The sequence below is a fragment of the Nyctereutes procyonoides genome, unplaced genomic scaffold (assembly GCF_905146905.1).
Source record: "Nyctereutes procyonoides isolate TBG_1078 unplaced genomic scaffold, NYPRO_anot_genome, whole genome shotgun sequence".
Classification (NCBI taxonomy): Eukaryota; Metazoa; Chordata; class Mammalia; order Carnivora; family Canidae; genus Nyctereutes; species Nyctereutes procyonoides.
This window is the reverse complement of record NW_026575051.1, coordinates 34,619,569-34,637,796: the sequence shown is the minus strand read 5'-3', so window position 1 is coordinate 34,637,796 and position 18,228 is coordinate 34,619,569. Positions and strand designations below refer to the sequence as shown.

Here is an 18,228-nt window from a genome sequence, read left to right as displayed (position 1 = left end):
GTTGCACATTAGCATCACTAACTGTTTTTCTTCAAGATTTATAAAGAGGTAGTAAACAAATCTCCAGTGAATGACTTCTAATTGAAAAGAAATAACAAGTACATCCAAGACTATCAATTATAACCAACTTTATACTGGGACAGAAAATTCCACTATAATGGAAAAATTAGCTGCTTAGAATTAGGAAACACTGTAATACAAAAACTTTGAATACAATTGAATTAAAATCAGAATTATTTATTAATCCATCAGTTGAAAGTGTTAAGTAAAACTATCTGTGTTTGTATATATAATGTGCACTTATTTTTGTAAGGCATCAGAAAATCTAAGATAAACATATCATTTTTTTGTTGTCAAAATAATAACTTACTGCAAAACCTGATCTATATTAATGAGAAGGTTGACTAAGCAATGAATATAAATTTACAAGGTAAGTTTCCCACCTAAATAGAATTCTTATTTTTAGTTTGTGGGAAGATTGCTCTTAAACCTATACTTAATAGGAACTAATAGGAAAGTGATCCCCCTCGGATAACTCTCTGGGCCCTATAACATTATCAGCATACTGAAGGCTCCCTGAGTTGTGTGTAAATAAAACGACCGAACAGCAACAGAAGGGAAAAAGCAGCAGCCAGAAGCAGTGACAAATTATACCACACCATTTGCAACAACATTCATGGAAATATGTGTATGTGTAGCCCTGGGCTTACCCACATACACATATCTCTACTTAGATATGTATAATAAGGGAAGGGGGAGATGGAGACAGTCAGCAAAGTGAACATGAATGAATAAAACTGTGAGAATCACATGAAACAAAGTGATCAAAAAAATCACTAGTACAAATGATAGGAAATTAAGATTAAGAAAGTCTTTATTTTATACCTTTCTCGTTCTGGTGAATGCAAACTAGTATCTGGTCTCAAGCAGTTGGTACTAGCACTCCTAGCCCTGTCAAGAGAGGGCTGCAGTTCACTAGTGCCAGTGCATTGCATCCAGTGGTAGAAGAGAACGACAAAGAAAACAAAGAAAGGAAGACCGTGTTAGAGAGTAAAGCATAAAATAATGTCCCCTTTACATAAAATGCAGAATCACTGTGATTCAGTTCATAAGGGTGTGAGAGAGTTGACAGGATGGCAGTGCAAAATTTTGTTTAGAAAATGAAACTAAACAAAGATTATGCTTGAATTGGTTTGCATAATTTTTTAAAAGGGTCTCAGACTGAAAAAAAAATGAGACTACAACACACCTACTTATGAAAAAACTGGATACAGAAAGCACTAAAACAAAATGCCTAAAACTTCGTTACCAAGAACAGATGCCACACCAAAACAAAATGAAGGACATTGGAGGAGAAAAAATTTACGACTCAACTGTTTTGGTTCACGACACTAGACAAGGGGAAGTGGAAGGCATGACTTCCAAATGTTCTTACCTAACCAATATTTCATCAGTAAATCTCAAGACTCTTGAGTGAAAGCATTCATGATGCAGGGGAAAGTCCTGTCTAGTCACTGACTTGGTTTTGGTATGTGCAGGCAGAACTGAGCTTCACACATTAAAATTATCCAAAAATAAAATAATATAAAATTAATTATCATAATTAAAATCAACAAAACAAATAAATGACACGACAATTAGAATTCTGATATTTAAGTAGACTTCATTTTGAGAAATATTAAGGAATTAGTAAGCTTTATATAGTTAAAGTCATTTTTAGATATCATTAATCTCATGAATCTCTGTGCATAATTACTTTCAAGAGAAAAGGTTAGCGCTTTATTAGAAATTGAATTTGTTATGTTTAGTAGGCAAGGGATTCAGGATTGGTTTATAACTGGGACTCACTGTTATGGCTCTTACCTGTAAATATTCCAGTGAGAACCGTTCTCTAACAAAGGCATCTTAGGCGGTAATGTTTTATAGTGCCTAACAAAATGTCTGGAACATGGCAACACAAACATGCAGGAAACAGAAAAATATATATGAAGCAAATTTTATTGGGACATGAAAAAATGTCGGAGGCCTTTTAGGTTTCAAACAAAGACAGGTCTTTTGCTTATTATCAGAATAACCACAGTAATTATTTAAGGGTAGAATAAGAATTATTAAAATATGGAATTATAGACATTTGACTTCATAATTAAGGTAAAGACTCAAAATTATAATTTAATTGCCTTAATTTGAAAAATATCTGCCAACAAAACTATGAGTTAATGAATATTTAGACTTACTCTTTAATCCCTAACTTAATATATATCTGCTTCTGTGGAAATAAACAACTCATAGCTAAACGTGCTAACCAAATAATTTATGTAATTTGGGAATTAAAATATGACATTGTAGTAATAAGCAGAGAGCTGACCAGCATGTCAGGGAGAAAGCTCATCATGGGATGGCACTGCAGTAAGGAAAGATGAGACCAAAAGATCAGGTGAGTGCAGTGGAGGAACCCTTTCCCATTTACTGGCATCTGAATCCAAATCCAACCACATGTAAAATTTATCATTGGGAAGCAAATGAGCAAATGAGATGGACAATAGATGCAAACTAGAATAGATTTTGATTTGGCAGAAAATGGTGGAAAAGGCCCAACCTTATTTGAATTATTTTAAATCTCTGAGGGATTCTGGATGGTCTAAACTACACCAAGGGCAAGGTAGATCCAGTTAATTACTTTTTTTTAACAATTTAATGTTTCTACAAATTTAACTGCTGATTATGAAAGTCCCTAGTCTATTTCAGCTTATGTTAAAATAATAAACAGGGAAGGGAATAAACAATTGCTGAGGACAAACTAAACATTCAAACACCCCACTGGCTTACTCATATTAATACTAATGGTCAAATCAAAGAAAACCTCTTAAAGCTTCAGTTTAAAAATATATTAGAGCACCATATTTGAAAACCAACTGAAGACAAATTTGACTGAAAATAAGGATCTGCCTGCTTCACAAGCAGTAGTTTTCTTTTCAACTCCTGACCTTAGGCAAATATCTCCAGCAACAGGTTGCTCTATAACTTTTTAAAGCAATCAATTCAAAAGTGGTTTATTCAGGAACACTTTGACAAGGGTTAGCAGAGAATGTGCATCAGAATGGAAGAGAGCATAACATTTATGTATAGTATGAAGGCTCTAAATTCGCACCTTGGCTTTGCAACTTAATGGCAATGAACCTGGCTAATTCAGACCTTTTCCTACATCTATATAAGAGAGGATATAAATCCACTTAACAGGAGTCTCAGAGAATTAAATGGGATAATAGATATAAAGTATGCAACACATAGTAAAGCAGCTATATAGCATTTTCTGTACAATGTTACTTTCTCAGGTCATATATTTATGAAAAGGGTTTAATGGTTAAATAAATAGATATTAATTGTGTAACAAATTATAATCATTATCAGTTATAAATAAAATAATTGGATATTATGTATTAATTATTAAAATAAATAGGCAGAAAATGGATTAAACAGCATGAGATATATTTCTTTAGTGTATGATGACTATAACATGATGTGCATACTAAATCTTCAGGGAGGGACTATATTTTGCAAGTTTCCAAAATCTGTTTGACTCACACTCTATTACTGGCACAGCACCAACTCCTCAAAATCTAATTTTGGAAAAACTAGTTTAGTGGAAAATGTCAATAGATCTGATTTTGAATCCTTGCTCTGTTACTTATTAAAGTTTCTCAGCACCTTTCCTCATCTGTAAAATGAGGGTAATAACATTCACATCATATAATTACTGCCAGAGAATTGAGATAAAGTACACTAATGACAACACTATACTTGGTGCTCAATGAATTGTATTTTCCCTGTTTGCTCGAAAGTAGTAAATCGTCAAATTTTATTCTTAAAATCCCCAAGTGAATATGAAATGATGTATCTTGAAGATTGTACAAAATGATGAAATTACCAGTATATTATATTTGCATATCTTGATATTTCAACTTTATATGTAGAGAATACAGGAAAGAAAAAATATATTTAGTTCTTCCATTTAGACTATTGGTGTAAATTTATTTCGTTTTACTTTATTTATTTATTTTTGAATTTACAAATACATTGTTCCTACTGACAAACTATTTTTTAGGAAGACACGTAATAGTAACTCTGGGCAGTTAAGCATTATAAAGAATTTGAGATAATTTTTATAATATTTATAATTTTATATTTTTCCCTAGTTCACAATCAAAACTAGCATTTCCTCATTTTTTTCCTGAGTCACTACAAGAAGACATGGAAATAGTTATCAATAAGATAATTTTACATATAAAAGAAGTTGAAACAATTCTTATTAGCATGATCATGTTTGCATTACTGAGCAGAAACACATGTGCCATGAAGACAAAGTAAATCCTGCATTCGTCCTTGCATGCAGATGTTCCACAGTTACAGCTCTTTCCTACTGTCTTTTTATTAGCCAAAATATTTGAAAAAGTTTGTCTTTGTGTAGGTTTGTTTCACAGACTTCTACTTCCTTACCTTCTATTAACTCTAAATTGGCATAAATGTTTACAGGTTGCATTCTATGCATAATCTATGAGATTTACTAGTTAAATTTATTTATTTTGGATATGAAATCCAAGATGTAATGAGATGTAAATCAAGTATCAGGTTCTAAGTTCCAATTTACAGTAGAATATTACATCCCCTTTTCTTCTCAACTTTAAAGAAGCATCATATTGTTATATGCTTATATGAGAAACTTTGTATTATAACCATTCTGAATGGTGAGGGGATGAGGGAGGGAGGGTTTAGAAGTTAAGGTCAAATATTCTCATTCTTTATCATGAAGGAAGCTGATGCTCAGCCAATAAAAAATGACCATTATTAAGATTTTATTAAAAGCAAATAATACAAATAATAGTAGGTTCCAAAAGCAAATTAAAAAGGCTAAAACAAACATAATAATGAAAACAATAACACTGCCATGCACAGATCAGACCTCCTGTGACTAGACAGGTATGTGTGTGTGCTGCCAGGGGCCTTGGTGGGGCTGCTCATAGTGAGCATTTTTAATTGTAATTGTGGAAATCGGTTCCTCAGTTTTAGGAATGTGTAAAGAGTTCCACAGAGGCACATCAGTCTCTGGAGTTTGAATATACAAATAGAAAAGCAGTCTGTCTGGATTAGAATTAAAATATATTTGGAACCTTTCCACAGCCTCCAATAAAACAAAACAAATTTTGAATATTTGGGAAATTAATTTTACATATTTGTAATAATACTATTATGTGCAAGAAGAAAGAATAGTAGAATGGAAAGAGAGTCATCACACACAGTTACCATTACCAAATCCCTGTATTTACCTGGTTGTATGTAGGCATTCTGCACTTCGTCCTCGTTTTGCTCTGGGCAGCATAAGAAGCTCACTGCACAGACAGGATGGGTGGTGGATGAAACAGATAAATCATGAGGCATTAAGTGACATGGAATATGTCAATGGTATGCCGATGAAAACATGAAAAGGGAAGAAACCAGATTGTCTGCACTAGCATATTTGCTCGAGAGGTTAAACAAAAATAAACATGACAGTATTTTAAAAAATTTAAACAATAAAGTACAAACATCATGGTCAAAGTCCTAGCTGTTGCTGATTTGCTATTGTATTTCCAAGTGACTTTACAGAATATTCAAACAAAACAAATCTAAACTGAACCTTCCCCAAATAAGATGCAGAAATCTATTTCTAATTCCTGATAGTTGGGTATTTTAAAAACTTCTGAAAGGCCTATACATCTGGCCATTCTGATGCTAATGAGAATCCTAAGCATGAGTCCTCTTGGCTCTTACAGTCACTAAAAATGCAATATCATATATGTTACTTCTTAGCCAATCATGAATATACTCAATTAGAATTGTTTTATTTTAAAACTGGTACTTTTTCTACACTCAAATGAATTTCACTTTATTAAATGCCCTGGTCAAGAAGCCCTCTTTTTCCATCCTCACCTAAATTCACAGTGGCCCCAATGAAGGCTGACAAAGTGGCCCTCACTCAACTCAACTCAGGTTGAGCAGTGTGCAATCCTATTCCTCAAAGCAGTTCTTATCTCAGTACCCAGTATGACTCCACTCTTGAAGGTCATGACACCACTTCCCACAGTAGGATGACAATAAAGGATTAAGAAGCTCTACTGAGTTCTGTGTCCTCGACTATACAGCAAAAAAAAAAAAAAAAAAAAAAAAAAAAAAAAAAAAAAAATCAATCATTAAGCACCACTAACATTTCCCTACTCCTTCCTAAAAGTTTTTCCCACTTTAAAAAATCCAGAAGAGGATGTCCAGCAAGGTGGGTATTCTAAAACCTTAAATCAGATCCTGAGCTTGTGATCTGGCATATACAAGTATGTGGTTAGTCTGAGAACAAAGTCTATGGGCATGTAGAACAACAGAGCTGTAATGTAGATTTTTAGTAATTGTGTCCAGGAAGTACTTGTTCATATGAAAAAAAATCATCTCAATATTTTATACTTTATAGACATTTTATAGAAATACATTTTATGAAAATTAGGTATATAAAAATATTATTTTTAATTAAAGTTCTCACAGAAACTCTGCAACATCAATTGTCTTTCAGATGACCTGTATCCAAATTTGTTTAATAACATAAAAAACATAATTTTATAATTACATAATTGTTTAACAGCATAAACACAATTTTATAATCACATCAATAACATCCCAAAGACTGCAACCCACAAAATATAAAATATTTGAAAATTGCTTCTGTAGGCTTCCTTCTATAATTTAGAAACAATAAGCTATGCATTTTAAACTGGCTAAACATAAATTTCTATTTATTAAAAAATGTACACATTATGACAATATAATGTTAGCCAAATATTTCCTAGAGTCGCATTTCTATTGGAATATCCTCACAGCTGTTCCTTGAGAGTTCACTTTTGAGCAATTAAGTACTTTTACTTTCTGATGTACTCTGCCAAGATATCTATCATATACTAAAAAGGAGCAAATAAAAAGTTAAAATGTTGAGATCATAATTTGAACAAATACCTGTCTTGTTCTGATAAATACTGACTATCCACATCTCTGGATCTGTGATCAACTGGACTTCGGGAGGCATCATGGTGTCTAGTTGGAGAACGTGACCTTCTTGTAGGATGAATTTCATCTAAACTCCTAAAATGATTACAAAAATACATATGGATCAAAGTGTATAATCTTCCCAAATCTGGCAAACTAATGGGAAGATCTGTCAGTAACTGGCAAAATACAGGCATGGCTTGAAAAGTTCTGGCATCATAACCAAATACATATTTTATCAGTGAGCTAAATGTATTAATTCCCTATGATGATTTCCCTGTGCTGCATTTCTCCAATCTTCTTTTGCATCTCTGTCAAAAAAGGACCACAATTTTCATCTGCATAAGTAATTATAATTTCAGAAGTATATTTCAGGATTAGAGCACTACATTACTTATGTTTTATATACTTTTTTTGAGCACTTAAAGTGCTTCAAAGAGACAATTCTAAATTCTAAATTTCTTAAAAATACATTCTGCCTCTTAACCTTTTCCTCTTTGCCATTTCTCTCCACAAGTTATTCATTATTATACAGTTTTTCCTAACAGGAGAGAAAACTAGCCAACGGAATACATGATAGTCATTCAAAAACTATGCTTGGGAGGGACATAAACTTTTTCAAATCCCTAGAAAAAATTTCTTGAGATTCAAGAACAGAATGTGATATAGGTTGAGTAATGCATAAAAAGACATTTTACTACAAATGATTCTGAAAAAAGAACTTGACTGCCCAAACCATTATTTTATGTAACAGTCTTGTGGCAGCTTACATTGTATTAAAATTAAAAATTACTGACAGAGACTTTAAGCCCATTTCAAAGCCTACCTCTGTAATGGCACATTTGGTAAACGTGAACGCGGCCTTCCCTGATCATCGCCGCGGTGAGGAGATACTGAACGTGAGCGGTGATGAGTTGTTCTTTGCTGTTCTGGCACAGTTAATGTTGTAGATTTACTTTCTCTAGCACTAGACCTATAACCTACTGGCAAGAGTACACACAAAAAATCAGTCAGTACTCTTCTATAATGCAAACATTAATGTGGAAATATCAAATTATATCTAAAGCAGCCACTGACCTACTACAATTAATGCCATGCAATCAGTATTATTAGCTTTTCTCCTCAAAACTATTAAGTATACGTACACAGAGTGTAACATATACATGCATAAAAACAAGCTACAGATTTGTTCAAAGGTACCCATGGAAATACTGAATATGACAACTGATGCCTCAGATGTTATGATGAGCTGGGATACTATTTTAATTTTAAAAATGAATGAGTTAGTGATTTTTTTCATTGACAGTGTTCTCTCATTAATAGATAAATCAATGCTTAGAAATGTGGGGTCTCTTTAAATGTTATTTGAACTTTTCTTCCAAAGGATCAACTACTTTAATTGGATTTCAGATGGCTTTGCAATTAAGAAAATGAAAATGTTATCATATCAATTTTAGTTAACAAAGAAGAGTACTAAATCTTCACTATTACAAATATTCACTGAATTTTGCAAACTGTATATAATACCAAAATTTTCAAATGAAAATAGTGTAGGGATGGAGATGATTATGGCAATAATGCAGAGAAAATTAAACCTCCTATAGAAACAATCATCAGATCTACCTCAGACATCTGAAACTATTCCTCAAATGTGCTGATAACATAACTTAGTTAATATAGTTAATAAAATTGCAATTAAAAGTACATTGTAAAATTAATTCTCCCTAGAAACAAAAAGGTTTATATCATCTCTTAGTTAAGATAAAACAGTAATCCAACCTCAAATCCAAGTAACAGTTTAATTAACTTTCTTTTTTCCCTGATGGTCATTGTTTGCCATTGAAAGGAAAATAAAAAATTCTGTGGCCCAAGGAAAATAATATATTTACAACTACATACATGTACATGAAACATTAAATTTAACTGAGCATCCTGAACTGTTCTTCATTTATTTACTTGATAATTTCTACATTATTTTAAAATATGCCAATGAAACATCATCATTAGGGAGACTAAATTTCTTTAATTTATTTGTTGTGACTGTATGATCTTTTAACTAAGCTTAATGAATAAGAAAGGCCTTTAAACATTTCATTAAGTGCAATTTAACAATACTGAGATCAAAGATACCCAACACTGTCATTCTAAAAACTTCAGTATAATGATCAAATAATATAACAATAAATGTTATAATTTATAATTTCATATATTTCATTTTGTGACAAAAATCATAGTAATTAAAGTTTTGAGTTTCAAATAGGAAAGTTTCTCTGTCATTGTTAAGTTTAGAAAGAAACCACGTAAATGTACGCGTAGTGAATTTATGTCACAGCTCATTATAAAAAATGGTGATTATTTTTAAAGATAATACAAGGTCTCAATTACTTAAACATTTCAAATTACCATTTGTTATTACTTGATAACATTTTGTATCAGTTATACAAGAATTATGGAAGGTCAAGATTGAATTGGAGCACCATTTCAAAATTTCAAAGAATATTTAAGATATATAAATAACACTTTCATATTTGAAATATATGTATATAATAAACAATATAAATCACATTATAATTGGATATAATTAATTATTATGAAATAACTTAGAGAACTTTGACATCTTACTGTTAGAAGGGTATAAATGATTTTTTTCATGGGTTCTTTGTATTTACATAGAAAGTAATATCCTTTTTATCCTATCCTAATTTGTATTCATAGTTTTTTGATGCTTTTCAAAATAATTTGGTTTTCTTTGTATTATGTTTAATTTGTTGCTGATAACACATATTCTATCTTCAGAAAAAGGTGGGAGGAAACTGCTACTTTATGCTCATTTCAATGTTTTAATTAACTCAAAGAGGGTTTATTTGTATTTTCACTTTCTGAATTTGTAGTAATGCTCAGAAAAATTGAGGCTACCACATGTCTTGCCCCATATAAGAGCATTCTCCATATGCTTATTTTTATTCTTCTTAAGTGGCTAAAATGATTTATTTTAAATAACAACAAAGCTATGATAAAGTTAATAAAATGTAGCTTTGAAAGTCTCAGCTACTTTCAAAACATTCCCTAAGGGTAGAAAGGTAAGTACATCAAACATGAGAACTCTGTGGTCCTAGAAAAGCAAAAGTCTTAGAAAGTTTAATAAAGATTCAGCTGTGGTAAGACATCTAAATAAAGCTTTTGAACGTCTTCAGAAAACAAAAAGCCAGAAATTTCAGAGTATACTAATCAAATGTAGAACTAGTATCTACATCTAAATAAATCTTTCTTCATACTGAATATTGGGAAACATAGTAACAAATTCATAATTGATCTCTAAAAGCATGTGCAAATTTATCTACCTGCTTGTTTATTAATTTATCCCTTCATTTTATTTTTGCTGCTTGCCCTTATTTTACCAATGACTCATCTTTCCTCTTTTTTTTTTAACGTATTGTATATTACTGTGTAACTTGCTATATTTTATTGTCCACACCAATGTATCTTTAGAATTTAGCATATATCCATTTTGGATCCATTAAGAGTATACCTAAATATATAAATTAATTGCATTATCTCCCTTTTTTATTTATGAAGAGACCTCTAGAATATAAAATATTATTGATTATTTATTTGTCATATTCTATTAAAAGTCCTGCCTCATTATCTTTTAAATGCTGAATAAAAATGAGTATTATTTGAAATGACAACTTAGGCATTGCTTCTATATTATAAAAGAGATTATATATGTTTATAAAATCATGATTTGGTAAATTTCAGTGCAGAATATAAATATTTTTAAAACTCAGTGTTTTTCAGTGAGTTTTTAGTTTTCATTCCTACTATAGTGGGTTCGTAATTCCCATTTTGGCTGCTATCTGTGATCTCTCAGGGAAAGGAGAAGAAACCATTTTAGTAATTTAGTAATTATTCAATTGGCCATTTATTCTTTCATCTGTTTGTTATCCTGCCTCATAATATAAAAATATGAAATTTCAGGTGAATGAAACATGAGAATTATACACAGAAGTAAATTCTGTTTAGATGAGTTGGTAATGACCATTTTAAGGCTGATTAATAGCCAAGATTCTTGTTAAAAAGGCTTGATTACTCTTCTACCAGGAATCATCTGAATAGGAATTTAAATAGGAATCAGTGGATTTAATATACACTTTTCCACTATCAATTTTGTAAAAAATGAATATTCTATTGACTCTTGTGTTCAAGTTTCTGAGGAGAATGTGTCTATTATGATACTTTTAAAAATAAAACAGAAAATATGAAATTTTATGCATTAATATTCAAAACTCTTGTAGTCTGATGTCAGAGAGTATTACCTAAGAATATAGATGGGCACAGCATCAGGTTTATTGCTCTTAAGAATATTTGCTAATTTCACACAGTGATTAAATACTATATTTTCTCTGAATTATAAGAAGCAAATGAATTCTAATTTTAGAGAACTCTCCACAGTTTCTCCTAGTTTTAAAGAAGTTTTATGTATCTCTTCAAACTGTGAATTAAGTCACTAGTGTGGAATCTGTCCATTGACTTTACCAAAATCACTGCCTTCAAGTTAAGTGCATCTCCATCCGAGAAATTACACGAATTAAGGGGTCATATGTCATTACTGTCCTAAAGAAATGCCTTTAATAATTCATAATTATGCATTCCAAGATATTCTCTTTACTTGTTATTTGACATTTTCTTACTTTTTATTAGTAAGTCAAGAAAATAGCACAGGATTAGCATCAAGAAAATAAGCCTTTACAACTTAGTTTTACTCACTTTCTGACAAGAGTCAGGTGAAAAACATAGATTTGAATCACATAATGCCACAAAAATTTTACTAACTTGTACAGTGACAAAAAGATGTTGACTTAAATGAATATTGAATCTTTCTAAAGCATTTCCTTATTTTAATACATACATACACATTCTAGGTATAATAAGTGATAAACACATCACAAAAGCATTAAAATTTAAGCCATGCCACATGCAATTTTAAACCCTGCCATGCATCTTTCTCAGTATATTCCATGGAAGGCTACATTATTTTGAGAAATGGAGGAAGGAAAAATCATAGGCATACAATATAAAACATAGGAGAATGGGATTTTTGAGAAAATTAACATATTCTTTCAAAACGAAATTTGTATTTTTACTTATGCTCAGAGCATTATGAAATAATGATTTCAACCTAGCTAGCCATCTTAGCTTCTAAGATAGAACCTGAGTAAATTAAGTAAGTGGGACAGTTAATGTATAGTTCCTAGCCCATTTCAAACTTTCTTAATAATTTGGAACACAAGTCACCATGGAATAATATAATACTGATTTCTCTGTCCTATAAATCTCCAGTTCAGTATCCCAAATAAGTCTGGAAATTGACAGTGAAAACAAGCATAAGAAGCACAGTGAAGCAGAGCCATGCTCTTCACCCACGCACCTGGAGGAACTACTCCAATACCATCATCAACCTCATAATCTGAGATGTCACTATCACTGATTCGCTGAGATCCTGCACAACAGTAAGGCAAACAGATACCTCTGTGTTTTGTTGGTTTATGAAATGTAAAGGACATGGTCAAAAAATTTTTTTAAAAAAGCTAATTACGTTACTACTAAATACTTTTGAACAAGAATAACACAAAGTTAATGCTGAGACGATTTTTTAAAACCTGTTTTTTCTCGAAAGATAACATTTTCTCAGTATCTCCTTTTAGTCACTTAAGACATAGAATCAAGGAGATTTTATATAATAAGATTTTGACTTTTCAAATTATTCTTTTATTCATGTATTATGCTAAAAGTCTGTAGCAAAGTATATACACTATTTTCTACCCAATTAGGTGCCCTCCTCCACCAAGAGGAAGGGTGGGAGTATGGGGCTGAGTGGGAAGGCTGAAAGACTTTCTTGGCTGGAGCTCTATTGAGCTCATATGTTAAAAAGGACATCATGGCCTTTATAAAATATTTATGCTTATCCTTCAAAATTAGTCATTATACTGCATTAAACATTAACTTTGAGAACATGATTCTCTGATCAGAGAGGCACTAACATGAAATATTCAATTATAAGAGAAAAACAAGTTGGTTCTAGATTACCAAAATGAAGCTTCTAAGTTTCAGTTGATTATTTAGTCATAACTCAAAATTTAATGGACATAGGCAGAAAAGGATACTGTTTTACTCAATCACCAGATAAGTAACAACAAACATACTGTACAATGGCTTTTTAAAAAGTCTCTTATTAATAATAATACTAAAAATACTGAGGAACTATTAAGTTATCAAGAATCTTATATATATAGCAACCCATCAATTAATCAACCAATCAATTCAATCAGTACTGAGCAAAGAATGATAATTCAGAGTTTTTTAACTGGAGCCTCTGGAATCACATACCTTTCATTAGAGAAATGTAGAAAATAGTTTTGCCAAGTCACTTTATATAGACAAATCATTTTCCAATATTTTGATCTCTAATAAACATTTAAAAAATATCTTGAATGTCAATCTTTAATTTGATCAATACAACATAACTAATTCTGGTAACTAAAAATAACTTTAACCTACTTTGTAGTTTTTTGCTAGAGCTTTCTCCATGAATGTGTCGCCTTGGCATGAATGGTGATGGCTGAGGCAGAGGTAGTGAGGATTCATCATGTGTCTGAAGTTTATACCAATGTGGCTCATCATCTAAAAGTGCTGTCTCCAATTCTATGAGGATCTGAAAGGGCAGTTCTTAAATTAAATCAAGGGTCTTGCCCAAAACAGAATATAAAATCAATCACAATTAATACATATCACAGAAACTTCAATAAGCATTTGGCTTGAATCTTTACAATATACGTCACCTCTCCAAGAAATTCACTCTCTTCTTCTTGTACTCTTGGTTGATCCCACACAGTTATTTCTAACATCCGTTCTCTAAAATCTCTACGATGTACATGTGAATAGACAAATGTTTGATTCCATTTTGGTTCTAGGACTTTCTTTACTGTTTTGGTCCTCCTTTTGCTTTTGTCACTGAAAAATAAGTATGTTTTGTAAATGAAAAAGAAAAATGAAGAATCTGCTGCCATCTACTGTAGTGACATGTAATACTGCTACTGGGATTTTTTATTCTTTTTAACTCAAAATTTTTAATATAAAAGCCTAAAAAGACTGTAGGGTTTAACACCACTCTAATTTTAACTACAATGATAGCAATAGTAATAACAGGCATATACAGAAAGGCATATTCTAAATGATGTATTGTTATTCAAGTCTAAGTGATGTATAAACAAGGTAATGAAAAAATTTTAAATTGGTACATTATTTTTTTAAAATACAAAGCTTGAGGGTTTTTTTTTTAGGGAAAACATAGTTATTCTCTCATAGAGAATATTTTATTATATTTTAAAACTATATTACAGGTGTATGCATATGTTCAAACTCATCAAAATGCACACATTAATTACATGCAATTTCTGGTATATCAGTTTTACCTTAATAAGGCTTTATTTTTTATTTTTTTTTAAGATTTTATTTATTTATTCACCGACATGGGACGAGATCCTGGGTCTTCAGGATCTGGCCCTGGGCTAAAGGCAGCGTTAAACTGCTGAGCCACCCGGGCAGCCCCTTAATAAGGCTTTAAAAAAACTAAACTATATCCCAGGAGATGATATCGTACCTTTTCTATTAGTAATAATTTTTGCATATTTTTTTCTAAAATTATTCACTACCTTCTATCTGGAAGAAAATACATTTTCACATAGGGATTCCTGGGACGCCCATCTACTCTAGTAGGTAAATCTGTTGCTTGCAGAACATTTACAATCAGCTGGTGTCCCACTTTATCATACCACAGCTTCACCTAAGATCAATGAAGAAAGGAATTATTTGTAAAAGTCATGAAGTATCATAATTCTGCAAAAAAACATACTAAACCTATTTTTGAAGAACTTTTAAATAACAATTATATTATTTCTGAAAAGAATACCAACTTGAAAGCATAACCATTTATAACTTGACAAAATTTTCTATTTATGTGTTTGGCTTAATGATGGGCAAGCCTATAGTGTTATATCATGTTATGAAAATAAAACTGATAAAAATTTTATTAAAAGGTAAGGGAAGAATATTAAAATAATTTTCCTTATCTTTAAGTGCTAAGTGCCAGTGTTTGGTGTTTATAAATGACTTAATGATTTTAGTGTGGCTAAATGTATTTTATATTACCATATGTGTTGAAATGAAGTTTAATGAATAGGCAGTTTACACAAGTGATTTGGTAAAGAGGAGGAAACATTTACTGTGAGCCTCCTTAACACCAGATACTGTTGTTTTCTGTTTTTTTTTTCTCATTTAATTTTTATAATTAACCTATTACAAGTTAATATTCATGAGAGAAAGGGAACAGAACAAGGAAGGTAGGAAAGGTGCATTACATATCTTCAACTAAGTGAAGAACAAATAATGATATTTCTACTAAGATTTCATAGTTCGAATTAAAAAAAAATGGGACAATGGCAGACTGAAATGCCATCAAACTCCTAAAAACCAGAATGTTAGTGGTCATTATAGTATTTGTGCTGGCAGTGAACAATGTTAACATGACTTTTTTTTTTTTTAATCTAGAAGTTAACTTTGGTTTTATGGCTGAGTAAAAACTATGAGTGAAGTTGTCTAATGGGAATATATTAGAACATATTCAAAAGTCATTACAGAAAGTAACGTAATTTAACATAGGATTGGTCTTTCATAGTGCAGGGCAGAGTAAAGTTTCAAACCTGAATCCATATGAATCCATATCTCTGTTCTCAGTTAATAACAGAGATGTGTTTTTCATAAAACCCAAACAGATTTTTATCCCTCCTAAAATATTGGTGGAGTATATGAGAGATTCTCTCTATCACACAAACACACACACACACACATACACACACACAAATGGCAGGGCAGATAAAATAAACAGAAAGGACTATACAAAGATATTCAATTTACTAAAAATAGAAGTTAAAACCAAGAATGGTTTTAAAAATAACAGTAAGCTTACAGTTACCTTCTTTGTTTAATTAAATGCCAAGAGTAGAGCAGCAGAAACAGACTACAGAAATCCACATACTACCAAAGAAGAAAAAGTAAACTATTTACAGGACAGTTTTGAAGCAAGTTTTCTTTTAGTTACAAATATAAATGTCCTCTATTCTACCATAATCTACATAGATGTGGCATTTCATAATAGTTCGCCATAGTTTCTTTTCTCTGGCTTTCCCCACATCATATATAAAGCAACGGAAAGAAAAACTGTAGCTTTTCCAGAGTGATATCAGAAATGAAGTGTTTCATCCAATGATTAAAGTTCAGGCTCCAGGTTCATAAGGTTAAGTAGGTGGAGCCATGACCTTCTGAGTTTTTATGTCTAATCAAATACTTACCTTATAAACTTTTATAGCACACAAAACATAATGGGCATTTTATTTACTTACATTGTCATTTATCATTGAATGTTTATAACATCTGGGTACATTAGAGGCACTGAATAAATATTTCCAAATAAATATATGAACAGAGACTAATCTAATAATTTAATAAATATATGCAAATTGTGAAATAGATTACGGTGTTAAATACATGATGTATATTTGGAGGACAGACTTCAAATTTTGGGGGACATTGAGAAATAAATGTCCTTCATTTTTTTAAGGACAGACTCAGAACAATGAGAAAAGACTAATCGTCTCCAACATGTATGAAAAATACACACAGAAAGTTGTCCTGGCAAGACTTGTGGGGCATCTTTTAGAGCTCCAGGACTTGTTGGAGAAATAACAGAAATGGAAGGCCTTTCCATCTTCTGAGACTCAAAGGAACTTGAACCTAAAATGAGAAACAATATAAGTAATTTTTAGTAACACATTTATATGTGTTATAATATATATATATATATTTTATGAAATGTTAAATGCACCTATTGGATAGTTACAGAAAGTGATCATATTGTTTTCTATGGTTAATTTCCTATTTTAAAGGTATTTGAAATGATATAATTAAATATTGTACTTATTTGCTCCAATTTATATTGTCTTTCTATATTTCGGAGGGGGGATCTGTACAGTTTAGGTTCTGGCATAACGTCACATATAGGTATAAAGACTTCATGCTTTAGTGATAAAAAATATGGTGCCTGGGGATGAATGGGTGGCTCAGCGGTTGAGCATCTGTCTTAGGCTCAGGGCATGATACTGGGGTCTGGGATTGAGTCCCACATCAAGCTTCTTGCAGGGAGCCTGCTTTTCCCTCTCCCTATGTTTCTGCCTCTCTCTGTGTGTCTCTCATGATTAAATAAATAAAATATCAAAAAAAAGATGGTGTCTGTTATTTTAATTATCTTGGCTAAAGAATCATCCATTATGAATATCCTTGCTGAAATTAAAATGAATAAACATATAATTTATGAGCCACATCTAAGCCTATAACTCATTGCTTTTTTAAATATGATTTACCATCTATTTCAATTTGTTTATTTTTTTAAAGATTTATTTATTTATTTTGAGAGAGTGTGTGTGCACACAGGGTGGGGGAGGGGCAGAAGGAAAAGGAGAGGGAGAAAATTTCCAGCAATTCACACTTGATCTCATGACCCTGAGATCATGACCTGAGCCAAAACCAAAACCGAGAGTCAGACGTTCAACCTACTGAGCCACCCTGGCACCCCCGCCCGTCTATCTCAGTTTTGATCTTAAGAATGAACCTCCTGAATGTCTGAGAATGCTTTCTCCAGTGATTCACCACAAGTGACCCATTTCACCTTCATGTAGAGGAGGCTGGCAGTCCACTTAGCCACTCAGTGTGGCTTTTCTCTCTTCTTTTTAAAGTAAGAGTTTTCTCTTCTCAGATCACTGTTAAAATATACCCCGACACAATCCATGGTAAAGAATGTTTATGGAATGCTATTATCCTGGCATGTATCTTGAACCCACACCACAGCCATTCGAAATTTAGCTTTATTGATAAAACACTTATGGAGCATTGCCTGAGGGTGTGTCATCCACACATTTTTTTTTATACACACAAATTAAGTCTAAGTTAAGCCACATAGCATCACTCTGTGCCCTCCAAAGACTTCAAAAAAGATTTTTATAAAATTCTTTGTAACTATGCTTCTTTTATCAGGTATCCTTAAGATAATTTTTTCCC

At 31.7% G+C, this 18,228-nt stretch overlaps 1 protein-coding gene across 15 annotated transcripts in view; it reads right to left on the bottom strand.

Moving 5' to 3' along the window:
* Nucleotides 1-18,228, bottom strand: part of RIMS1 (regulating synaptic membrane exocytosis 1) — a 473,974-nt gene that overhangs the window by 134,197 nt on the left and 321,549 nt on the right. For 7 of the 15 annotated variants that reach the window (XM_055330491.1, XM_055330492.1, XM_055330500.1 and 4 more), the window contains exons 12-21: nucleotides 16,796-16,908; nucleotides 14,772-14,902; nucleotides 13,899-14,070; nucleotides 13,618-13,771; nucleotides 12,488-12,559; nucleotides 7,886-8,042; nucleotides 7,030-7,155; nucleotides 5,322-5,384; nucleotides 1,864-1,941; nucleotides 886-975 (exon numbers count right to left, since the gene is read on the bottom strand). In XM_055330491.1, coding sequence (XP_055186466.1) covers nucleotides 886-975; nucleotides 1,864-1,941; nucleotides 5,322-5,384; nucleotides 7,030-7,155; nucleotides 7,886-8,042; nucleotides 12,488-12,559; nucleotides 13,618-13,771; nucleotides 13,899-14,070; nucleotides 14,772-14,902; nucleotides 16,796-16,908 — 1,156 coding nt within the window. The remainder of the gene's footprint in view (nucleotides 1-885; nucleotides 976-1,863; nucleotides 1,942-5,321; nucleotides 5,385-7,029; nucleotides 7,156-7,885; nucleotides 8,043-12,487; nucleotides 12,560-13,617; nucleotides 13,772-13,898; nucleotides 14,071-14,771; nucleotides 14,903-16,795; nucleotides 16,909-18,228) is intronic. The other 8 variants (XM_055330493.1, XM_055330501.1, XM_055330497.1 and 5 more) reach the window with 2 other exon arrangements.